The following is a 12,265-nucleotide window of genomic DNA, read 5'->3' on the forward strand; positions in this document are numbered from 1 at the left end:
CTGCCGCTGAGATACTTCAGGTCATTTCACTCAGTTTGAACCGTCCTAAGAAAAAAGACTTTTCGCCTGCAGCAGGTATCATGAGCCATTAACAGGGTGATCTTCATCTCTGTCTGTGGTGCTGAACTGTAGTCTGGACTTACATGGACTGTTCCTGCAGAGTTGGTAAAGATAAATAGAGATAAATCTAAATTCTCTAATATTAGACTGAATTACAGGCTATGTGTTTCTAGGACTGGAACCAGCTGTTGTGTGTGTGTGTGTGTGAGTGTGTTTGACTTGTTAACATGAAAAAGAAAATCTGTGGTAGGGCTGAACAATGAATTAAAACATTACTGAAATCACAATGTGCCCAAGTACAAAATCCATATGGCAGGAGCTGCAAATTTTTTTTTACATTTTTTTATTTGACACAGCTGTATCACTGTTTATTAGGCCTGTAGCAAAATCTGTACTGTTCCAGCCAAAACACAGATCTTACTGTTATTTTCCATATTTATTGTTCGATAGACAGATAAGATAGAAAAAATACTTTATTGATCACTTGAGGAAGTTCAAGTTATTCTATTACATCAGCACCACTGCTAATGGTTTTGAAAGTTTTGATGCTGAGTGAAATTTGCTCCAAAATCAAAGAAAGAAGTAAGAAGAAGACATTCAGACGATCAGGAGAAGATCCTGAAGTCTGTGGTGATCATGAAGAAGATGTTTACGGGCGCATTAAAGACAGAGGATCAGATTAAGACATTTTCCCTTTTTAAATTCAATCCAGTGGCGACGAAGAAAAATCTGGGGATGGACTTAATGATGCTGGATGTCGTTAGGCGCCGTGTTCGTGACCTGCCCATCCTGCAGGAGGGGGCTGCTGACGCGGGCTGGCAGCGGCGGGTCGGGCTGCAGCGGCAATAAAAGGTGCACGGAGAGCGGTGAGGGGACAGTGAGTCCCACACCCACACCCACACCCACACCCACACCGACACCGAGTTCAGAAGAACACACGGCGGGAAAGTCACAGCAAAGGTGAGTCCCTGCTCCTGTGGACGTCAGGGGGATGTTTGATTCTCTCACGTTGACCAGCCTGTGTTTTCCTCTGTGCTGATGAGGTGCCCCCCCCCCCCCCCCCCCCCCTCAGATGCAGAGGTGCTTCGGGATATTTTGCGTGTCGCTCATCCTGTGCGCGGCTCTGTCTGAGACCATCGGGCTGGTGATCGCGGTAAGAGCTCAGCCTTCACATGCACATCTGTGGCTTCCTGACACAGCAACAAATACAGACATGATACAAAGTAACACTGTAAAAGTAAAAAAAAAAGTTCCTGCTCTGTTTTCCTGAATTTACGAGATTATTATCTCACCATTCTGAGAAAGAGTTTTTCATAATTTTTTTTTTTAATTCAGATTTTCAGTTTTGATTTAAGATGACTTTCTCAGAATTGTGAGATAATAATCTCGTTAATTCAGAAAAACAAAAGAATTTTTGATTATGCTTCCCTTTAAAAGTTACAACACATAAAAATATGTAATTATAGCCTAATATAAATGGCAATATAAAACAGAGACAGTGAGTGTATATAAAGAGGTTAAATACAATAATTACATAGATATAAATATCAGGGTAGTGATGTGGGTGTTACAGTGGGTTGTACAGTAAAGTGTGCAGTAGAGGATGGCTGTAACACTTTTTGTCTCAGTGCTTATAACTCACAGAATTTTTGTGATAAAGATTCAAATTCTGACAAAAAGTTTCCTATTTATCTGCTGCAAACAAAAAAGTTTCCGACTTCTCCAACGACATCACAGAATTCACCAAGTGATGTGGAATACAAGGAGCTCTATTGTTACAAACTGCCCCACCACCGGGGTAAAATTCAGACCGCGCTACAAATTATGCATCTACACAAGTTTATTGCACATGTGCCAACACTTCACCGTCTCCCTGTGGTTCATCAGGAGCAAAAAGAAATCACCACTGACTTTTAAAGCTCTTTCACAATGATCAATCAGCTGTTGTCGATACTTATACAACTTACAGCAAAATTTAAGTATGTGTTCACATATGTGTCCGTGTGTGTGTGTGTGTGTGTGTGTGTGTGTGGTCAAAATATAGACTTGGTACAAAACATTACTCTCTTCCCTGAAAATCTGTGTTTCAATTTCAAAGTGTGGGAGTTTTGTCCACAGAATCCAGATATATGCTGGACACATCTACACACAAACACACACACACACACACACACACACACACACACACACACACACACACACACACACACACACACACACTGTGTGATAGCAGTGCAGCTGTGAGCAGAGTGTAGTTCATGGTCCTCTACAGGAATCAGATTTTTGAGTGTTTGTTTTATAAAAAGAAAGCAGACACTGAGAAAAATCAGATTAAATGTTGATCTTTGTCAGAGACAGAACATCACCTGTGTTTAGATAATAAAAGTACATTTGGCTGCTGGGCTTGTAAACCTGTGGACAGTGTGTGTGTGTGTGTGTGTTTTCGTCCATGATCTGATTGTTTTGTGTCTCTGTGTCCTGCAGGCAAAGGACAAGCGTGGCTGGACACTGAACAGTGCTGGCTACCTGTTAGGTCCCCGTAAGTACTGACTGCACACACACACACACACACTGTAAATGTTATTTAGGACAATACAGCGTGTGTGTTCCCACACTTTTCTCTGTCACATGTGAAAACACATTTTATCACTAACTTATCACTGAGTTTTTATTAATTGAATGTTAATTATTCTGGTGAATATCAGGAAATGCTTGTTCCTGTTCTGTAATTTATTTATTTATAACAGTACATACTGAGCAGAAATTATTAATACAACACTTTTGTTTTTAACTCCGATTTTTCATGAGTTAAACTAAAGATCTCAAACTTTTTCTAATCACACTAAAGACGTCTTTCTCTCTAATTTTCTTCACGGATGTGTTTAACTCTGTGTCAGTGATCATTTCTCCTTTGCACTGGGCTGGCTACCACTTTAAAATGTGGAGTTTTATTTTGAAAAAAAGAAAACAAAACAAAACTGTGGATTTCTCATGACCTGGGCTACCGTATTTGCATTTTTTGGGTGGATCACAACCCTCACCATAGAAATTCATAGTTCAGTGCCCAATAAATAATAAAGGTGTTTTTTTTAATAAAACTGCACATTTTAGAGTGGCCTTTGCCCAAGACACACCTGTGCAGTAATCATGCTGTGTAATCAACATCTGGATGTGCCACACCTGTCAGGTGGATGATGATCCTGACAAAGGAGAAACGATCACCAACACATATTTAAACTCATCTGTGAGGAAAGTGTTGTGTTGATATGTGTGTTCATTGTAGGTTTCACACAGTTCAGTTTGTTATTGTTCACAGAGTCCAGGCCACTTTGTGCCTCTGACAGCAGCAGCTCGTCATCCTCACTCTGTTACCGACTAAAACCCAGACTGATGTCATTTCACACATTCATGTCCAAAGCTGTTCATGGTCACTGACATTATAAATGTAGAGGATGGTTTAGTGATAAATCACATGATACAACATTTACTAAAGGCTGAGGCAGGAGAGGAGCCAGGACGAGGCACCGTCTGTAAAAATGTCACACACCACAAATAAAGGAGGAGTTTAAAAGTGATGATACACAGGCAACAGTTTGTGGCAGCTCAGCTGGTAACGTCAACAGTACTGTTGTGTTAAAAATCACAGCCCGTTTCCACACAGTGTGTTTGTGTGGAGAATGTTGTCAGATATAAGTCACAGCTGTTTCTGTCTTAAGTTAAGATTTTCCCTAATGTCTAAGTTAAGGGTTCCTTTAAATAAAACACCCTTAACGCTTCTCTTTAAGGTTTCCTTAAAATATTCACTCAAGTATTTAAGATTTTCTCCTTATCTTAGTATTATACTTAAGGAATCACTTAAAGTTAACCCTTGCACTAAAGACTTGACCAAAGTAAAGGGAAAGTTAAGGCAAGCTAAACTTACTGAAAATATGTGAACATGTGACATTTCAGCTAAAGCTTTACTGCTGTCTGAAACCCCCATATTTGTGAAACCTTTATTCTGTTTGTGACAATACAGAAAAGGGTCATTTCACTGCTTTTTTCTGCATCCAGTCCACATCAGACAAGGTCCAGATCAAAAACTACTGCACCTGGACTTGTCAAATCTGGACTATCTTATCCCAGAAAGGTTCAAGACTCTTAAAAACACTCTATGTAACTTTTATTTTATTTGTGAAAATGCAAAAATGTCTGATCTTGATGTGGACCTGGTCAGACAGCCTTAAAGCTTTAGCTGAAATATCCGACACATAGTCATAACAGTGAGAGGTGCAGTAAACAGAGCTCAGCTCAGGAGTTCTGTTTCCCTTAATTTCCCCTTAACTGCCCAATCGGAAGCTAACTTCAGCGTTGTAAGTGATAATAACAGTAAACGGTCTCCATGGAAACAGTAGATTTTTACTGCTGTAAAATCTCTTTCCCTGCTAGAAATAACTTTTTTTTTTCCTTAACTGAGGAAACCTCTTAAGAGATACTGAGCCCCAGGGGCCCGATGCACAAAGGACCTTAAGTTTCTACTTAAGTATGACAAAAAATTCTACTGTTTCCATGGAGACCAGCAGCTACTGTAGCATTAGTGCTTGTGATACTGACTATCGTCTGATAAAGTTGGCCTGTAGAACGAAATGGCAGAAGAAAAGAAGACAAGAAAACCAAAGTGTTGAGAGGAGGAAAAATGAAACCTCTAGAGGAAAAGAAAACTCAGTGTTGAGCAGACAGGTCAGAGTGATTGATCAGTGAATGCCACGGCTCACAGCTATGGACATCAATGGACATGAAATACTTCACCAATAACTGACTGGAACGATCCTGTAGCATCAAACCACAGAATGATCATTAACTGTAAAGAGCTGAAGAGCTCAGCTGAGGAAAGTAGACTGATCAGACACATCATAAACTGACTGTCGATCAGATCTATAGAACAAAATCAATTCCTCATCATTGAGGCTCCATCAGGTTCTTCTGTGTTCATCCTCTTCGTTTATCACCAGAAACTCAGACATGTTGAGTTAAGATACAGTCGGAGGTACCTTAAGTTTTTTTCCTTAGTTTCGTCACTAAGGTCTTCTGTATAATAGCTTAAGCAATTAAGTGATTCCTTAAGTATGAGACTAAGTTAAGGAAAAAACTATAAATACCTAAGTGAACATTTTAAGGAAACCTTAAGGAGAAGACTTAAGGGTGTTTTGTGCAAAAGTTTTTATTTTAAGGAAATCTTAAGTTGGACTCTAAGAAAAATCTTAACTTAAGGTGTTTTGTGCAGCCGGCCCCTGAACTTTTAATCCAGAGGAACTTTTGTTGTAGAACTAGAGACGACACTGAGCTAAATAATGACGTCACCTACACCTAAGTGACTGATGCCTGATGTGTTGGATGCTGATGGGCTTTTACCTGTGTCACCTGAGCATGTTGCCTGTGTAACACAACAAAGGCTTGGTGAAGGTCTGTGAATCAGAGCTGAGAAACCAGCTCTGATTCACAGACCTTGGTCCCTGCCTTCTGTCTCCACTGTGTCATTTAAATATTGACTCATTATCTTCAGAGGACTCATTCAGTGAACACTCCGTACGTGTGTGTGTGTGTGTGTGTGTGTGTGCTTACCGGTTTGTGGGATCCCAATCAATCCAGAACCCTGGAAATGTTGTGTGTGTGTGTGTGTGTGTGTATGTGTGTGTGTGTGTGTGTGTGTGTGTGTGTGTGTGTGTGTGTGTGTGTGTGTGTGCGTGTGTGAAGCCCAGGTAAAGGTTGCTCCTGCCTCATCCTGTGTTTCAGGTCGTATTGATCACCTAATTCAGATAAAGGATTCTCCCAGTGCCAGAGGCAGAGACGAGCTGGTCGCTCCATGTAAGATAGAAACATACGGCCGCTGCAGGGCCTTGGTGTCAGGGCAGGAATTGCTGTGTCCACACATCCCGCCTCTTAGCTGCTTCTGCCTCTCATCAGGGGGCGGAGTCTGTCATCCTGCTGCTGTCTGTGCTTATGCATCCAAACGTTACATTTCACTCTGTGCTTTAAGGGACTCCTGTTGACCTCATATGAGTGTGTGCTGGGTGAGGAAGAGAAGAACAGGATAACCTCTCATTACTCCATCTTATCAGCACTCCCAAATTAATCTAACACGGTCACTCCACTGTGAGACCAGTCACACCAGTAGATCCAGATGTTACTGATGTGCAGCTATCAGCTTAATCCATTCGTCACATGATGGAGTAAAATCACAATGAAGGCAAACTGAACTTACACATTAGCACAGGAGAACATGGTCAGGTTAAGAGTTGGGCATGTAAAATTTGTGCTCTAAAATCTCCTTACTCCAACATTAGTGTGCTGTCACACTGTTTTTAAGGCATATAAAGGCCTAAAAACGAACCGTCAGGACTTCTGTAACTTTGTGATGTCACAACAAAGCAGTGACTGCCCTCAGGATGACTCAGCCATGCCCCAAGCCCCACCCACCTGGTCCCATCATCCAACCCTCCAGGATTTGGTTTCTCTGAGTGTTTACCTGAAATCTACTATATTCTTATTGGATCACTGAGAAAACTTTGTTGTGACATCACAAAGGTCCAGAAGTCCTGACGGCTGGTTTTAAGGCTCAGTTTCTGAATACAGGCTGTGTACATTTCTCTGTGGACTGAGGCTTTGATACTTTCACAGTATTAATATAGAACCTAGATCTGCTTTATAATCACAAACACATGGACATCTACCTTTAGACTGTGTGGACCTTTGAATATAAAGACCAAAGCACTATGGGGCCAATAGGGACGGGAGGGGCTGTTTGTACTTGAAAGACAAAACCATTAAAATACATTATTTCTCCTTGTCGGGGTCATTAAAGGTCATGTTATATGATTGGACTTTAATGCTCATAGTTCAACACACACTCAGAGTTCAGAGGGGTCCAGCTCAAGCACCACTTCAGCTAATGAGGAAGATGCTAAGATGAGTCAAACTGTTCTGGCCACTTGGCTCCTCTTCAACCAAACATCACAACCACTCAGTGAAGTGGTGCAGTGAGTGTGTGAACTTTAAAGATAAAGACACATACCTGAGAGAGACTGCTGGCTAATGCTGCAAAGTCAAACAGCAGTCTGATGCGGTAGATATTTCTGTAGCTTAGTGAATATTTATGTTTAACAGCTTCTTCACTTGCAAACATACAAACCTCAAAACAGGTCACAATCTTTAAGCTGCCTGATTAAAAAGATATTTCAAAGCTCTATATGTAAGATTCAGCAAACTCTTGTTATTAATGACTCTGGTGGCTGTTAAGTGAACTGCAGGCAGCATCCTGTTACTCCTGTGTGCGCTCCAAGTATCAACCCACCGTGATGTCACCCACTGGTTTGTGAGCTGCTGTTTGGAAGCCTCCAGTTTGTAATTTGTCCGTCGCCATCTTGGTTTTTTTGAAACCAGTAGAAACCATATTTGGAGGAGAGGGTGGAGCTGAGGAGGAGTGAGGGGTGGATCTGACCTGCTCTGTCCTCTATCCTGATTGTCAGGCAGGTCGCTGTGTGTGGTACAGTCTGTCAATCACATGGTAGCCCCGCCCTAATGCAGCCCCTGCTTTATGGTCTATTTTCCTTTAAATGGAGCATAATTTAATAAATGAACATCATGTTGTTTTGAAGAAGACTTGAAACTAGAGACTGAGACCATAAACTCATCAGGAAAACCTTTACTGAGGTAATGAATCAAGTGAGAAGTAGAGACATTTTCCCATAGACCTCAATACAATCAATACAACATTAGATAGAATGCAGCTTTAAGGCTCTTCAGGCTTCACTGTTCAGACCCAGAGTCTACGTCCAGGTTTATAAACAGTCTGTAGTGTGCTCATATTCTGTAGGTGGGCGTGAGCGAGCATCCTCACCACAGGTCAAACACACATGAGACTGAATGTGACTGAGTGGAATCATGTTGATAGATGAGTACATAAACTGACACTGTGAAATTTGCTAGATAATAACACATAATATTATAAGATGTTACCATCCTTCATTAGTGATAGTTTTCTTGATAACTCTTGTCTTGCTAAATCTGTGTGCTAATGTTTAAAGAATAGTCCTTTTATATTTTCAAATAATAACGGGTCTGGCATCGGGTTGAGACAACCATAATCCTAAACTAACGTCAGATGCGGAGTGGATAAGTAACATTAGACTGGAGATAAAGAACAAAATCTACAAACTAACGGGTTCCAAAGGACAGATTTTTTTGTTTTTATTTGTTGATATTAGCGGACTCCATTTCCAAGCTACATTAGCATTGTTGCACACTGTTGGTGCTGTGGGGTTGGGGAGTAGAGGCTCTCAGGAGCATAAACGTCACATCCTTTGGATTTTCCCAGTAAATCTGTCCCAAGCCCCTTACATAGAAATCAGTCTACAGACTGTTACAGGAAACCGAGAGTCGTGGAAAGTTTGAAGTTACGCTACAGTTTGTTCAAACAATGGTGTTAAAAACTTACATACGGCACCTTTAACCCATTCTCAAGCTGCAACTCTTGCTTGGTCTGTACACAAACACACACTCATTGTTTCATTTGAGAAAATAAATTACCAATGACCCCTTTAGATTTTGGATCACATGGTACAAATTGAGGGAGGATATGTTATTTTGTTTGTTTTTTCATCCCAGAAAAATACAACTTAAATGAGCCTCTGTTTGTTTTGACCAGAGACCAGAGCAGAGCTTTCATAAAGCACAGAACCAACACATGAAAGAAGATGGTTTGAAAAATGTTTAATTGTTGCATAGGATGAGGATTTATCTTTACACCCATGAAAACACTGGGTGAAAAACTCTGAGAGCTACTGATGCACCTACCATCACGTTGCTTGTCCATTATTTTATTTTCCTTTTTATCATCATTATTATTCTGATGTGTTTCCTTGTGTGTTTAAACTACAGCCCACCCTGTTTTAAATGTGCTTTTTTCTTTCCTCTGTTGGTCAAATCTCTGTTTTACTGCAATTCTGTGAGCCAAGCCCTGCAGGTGGTCTGTACAAGTTTGGAAATTAACCCAAACAATTACAAAGCAAACACCATGCTGAAATAACCAAGTGTACAACAATGTCCCTGAGCTCTAATTAGATAGAGGTATGCCATGTGCTCATGTGTATGTGTTTAATGAATGATGGGATATTTAGGAAATGTGTGTGTTTAATGATTGAATGAAACATGAAACATGAAAATCACATTTATACTTTTATCAAGCTGAGATGCTGTTTGTGTGACTGTGTCGACTGTGATCGCTCCTCCTTGTCCAGATGGAATAGATGGACACAGGACACTAGGAGACAAGCCGGGTCTGGCTGGCAAGAGGGACATGGGTCAGGAGGAGGACTTCAGATCAGGTCTGTCTGTCTCTCACACACAGAAACAGGACAATCCTCCTCTATCTGCTGTTATATTGAGGAGGATACTGAACTGTAGAGTTACTACATTTCAGAGACCATTGCACCAAAGCAACCACACAGCAACACTCAAAAACAACACCCTAAAAACCCCTAGCAACAACCTAGTTATACTTAAGAAATTCTCACAGTGGCCTTTTAAAGAAACCCTCATATTTTGCTTCAGGTTAGTTCAGTGCACTTTCCCAGAATGTTGATTTATTTATGTTGACTGGTTCAGTTTTCTCTGTAATTCACATCACTAGCTGCGTTTCCATCAACCTGCTTAATGCGCAGTTTGAAATGACAAACTAAAAAACGAGTCATGGAAACGTGAACTTCAAGAAAAACTCTCAAAAGTCACAAAACAATGTATTAGACTATTTAAAAAATGTATTAGTCATATGGCATCCACAAACAAACTGTTATTTTATTTATTATATACTATTATCTGAATGAAAAATCCCTGATGTGTGGCTGCTGTCAGATATGAGGGGTTTGTCTTTCTATCATTATGTGTGCCACACGCCTTCATCACTAGAACCACTACTGCAGTGGATGCAATCGTCCCAACAGTTAGCAGATACTGGAAATCCATATTAACTGGAATTATATCACAAGAGCAGTAAAACCAGCTTTATTCCCCTAACATCTCTCAGTGGAAACACACAACATTCTCATTCATGTTCTGTCGACTTAAAAAAAAAAAAAAAAATTGCTTCTATTTTGCACGAAATTGAGATGGAAACGCAGCTACTGTGATGTTGAAGAGGACTCTTTAAAGGACTCTTTAAGATTTGGCCTTGTATCAAGACTTCTTGGTATCTGGAGATATTTGTTTCTCCAGAGCTCCTGTCAAACCTTACAGTACTGCCAGCTTTAGACGACTCAATGACAGACTGCCACTCTGCCTCCACAGGTGTCCTAAGAATAGCAGATGAAGACATCATCCACACTGTCATTGACGTCCTGTCGTACCTCAAACTTAAAGGTAATGCTCATCATTTCTGTCCTAACGGACTTCTTATTTTCTGACCTCAGGGCAAGTTTAGCTCATGCACTCAAACATTTTCTAAAGCTGTGGTTCCTGACTCCTGAATATGAAGCACTGCATCAATGTACAGCTCTTCATCACAGGATATAGAGCTCTGCAGGACTGAGTCTTAAAAACTGGAACTTAGTCACATGTCCTCACTTCCTGTCCCCTGGTCCTGAGTCTCTGGTTGTTTGAATGTGTTTCTGCTTGATGACTAAAATCAGGTCTTTGTTTAACAGTAGCTCAAGACATTTTCAGGTTTGATTCTCTGACATCAAATCCGTCAGTAAATTCCTCAGTCCTGATTTCTTGAAGCTTCATCGTCTGTTAAAAAAGGCAGGTTGCTAACAAGTGTCTAAATGAGATGACAGAGGTTGTCGGTTGTCACTTTGCCAGAGAGCAGGGGAGGGAGCCTAGATTGCGCACGAAAAAAAAAGGTTGCACGAAAGTGGCGTGTTCCAAATTATCATCAACCTACTGCTGCGAATCTGCGTTCTCAACAATAAACGTGGTGAAGAACCAGTACATCAGTGTACTCACAAATGAACACTTGCAACAGTGTGTTGGCCTGGCCATCACACCATTTGAGCCAAAGTTCCAAAGACTGGCAAAAGACACAAGATGCCATTTCTCTCATTAAGCTGTGTTTCACACTGACACACTTAGAATGTAAAATAGTTTTTCACTATATTTGATTCCTAAGATCTTGATATGTTTGTTTGTTACTTGTTACGACTCTATGGAGGTGCTGATTTATTTTTGTTAAACTTAATGGTAAACTGACCTGACCGACCTCAATAAATGGACCTTTGAGTCACTGAAAATCATCTTTGTGGCCCTTGAAGATTTGTATTTGAGTACCCCTGCTGTAGGAGATTTGGGTCAGGGGGTCATCAGCATCATCATGAATCTACCTGTGGATGAAATGAGAACATCATGGACACCTTAGGTGTAAAGCAAGAAGTCCTCCACTCCACACTACAATCTTTTCATGTTCTTTTCAAAAATACTATTAATGTGAACATTTGGAATAAAAAAAATGAAAAGCTTAGATTTCCTACATTTGTCATTAGTGTCAGATCATTTATTACATAATGGTGATGGATGCTGACCGGACGCCTGCTGACACGTCTGTCTCCAGTGATGTTGTCTCAACTCCTGGTTTGTGTGTTTGTTCCAGAAATGGGCGCTTTGGACAGCCTGCCTTCCCCTGTGACATCAGACGAACTAGCGAATCCCTGATGGGTCTGCTCTCCTGTTGTTCACCTCCCCCCACCCACGTCTGTGTTTCTGCTGCCCTAAATGTCACCTACTGGATCTGTCCTGTTACCAAAGATCTGATTCTTTAACTCTTTGTGACTGAGGTTGATTTCCCCCCAGTCCAAACATCAGATCTTTTCTGCTCCTGTGTAAATAAAACTTGATCTCTACTGTGGATCAGTGAGTGTTTGCTGACTGTAAGTGGATCTAAGTACCAGGGAGCTCTGGTCAGAAGACAACACTGTTATCATCTCAATATACTATCATCTGACTGAAGAGAATGGAGTGAAATAAACAAATGGCACTGACCTCACTTGACAACATGAACTTATTTTTTTACTTCAGTCACAGTCACAGTAGGCTACTTCTACATTACACTGTAAAATGTCAACAGTGAGTTTGTACAACAAAAGCAGGTCTGTGTCAGATTAACGCAGGGTCCTTTAAAATGTAATTCAATTCAATTCAATTCAATTTTATTTGTATAGCGCCAAATCATAATATACAT

At 40.6% G+C, this 12,265-nt stretch overlaps 1 protein-coding gene across 2 annotated transcripts; it reads left to right on the forward strand.

Moving 5' to 3' along the window:
• The first annotated feature begins 608 nt into the window (after positions 1-608).
• Positions 609-12,066, forward strand: gal (galanin/GMAP prepropeptide). Of its 2 annotated transcripts, XM_071487627.1 has the most exons (7): positions 609-1,020; positions 1,133-1,213; positions 2,545-2,599; positions 5,833-5,904; positions 9,336-9,422; positions 10,381-10,452; positions 11,678-12,066. In XM_071487627.1, the coding sequence occupies exons 2-7, from the start codon at positions 1,133-1,135 to the stop codon at positions 11,737-11,739; spliced, it is 429 nt and encodes a 142-aa protein (XP_071343728.1). In that variant the 5' UTR covers positions 609-1,020; the 3' UTR covers positions 11,740-12,066. The 2 variants fall into 2 exon arrangements, with proteins under 2 accessions (XP_071343728.1, XP_071343737.1); XM_071487636.1 differs by lacking the exon at positions 5,833-5,904 and having other exon boundaries at positions 635-1,020.
• Positions 12,067-12,265: the final 199 nt, after the last annotated feature.

This window comes from Trachinotus anak, unplaced genomic scaffold (assembly GCF_046630095.1).
Source record: "Trachinotus anak isolate AG129_WGS33_773 ecotype Australia unplaced genomic scaffold, CSIRO_AGI_Tana_v1 ptg000002l, whole genome shotgun sequence".
Taxonomy (NCBI): domain Eukaryota; kingdom Metazoa; phylum Chordata; class Actinopteri; order Carangiformes; family Carangidae; genus Trachinotus; species Trachinotus anak.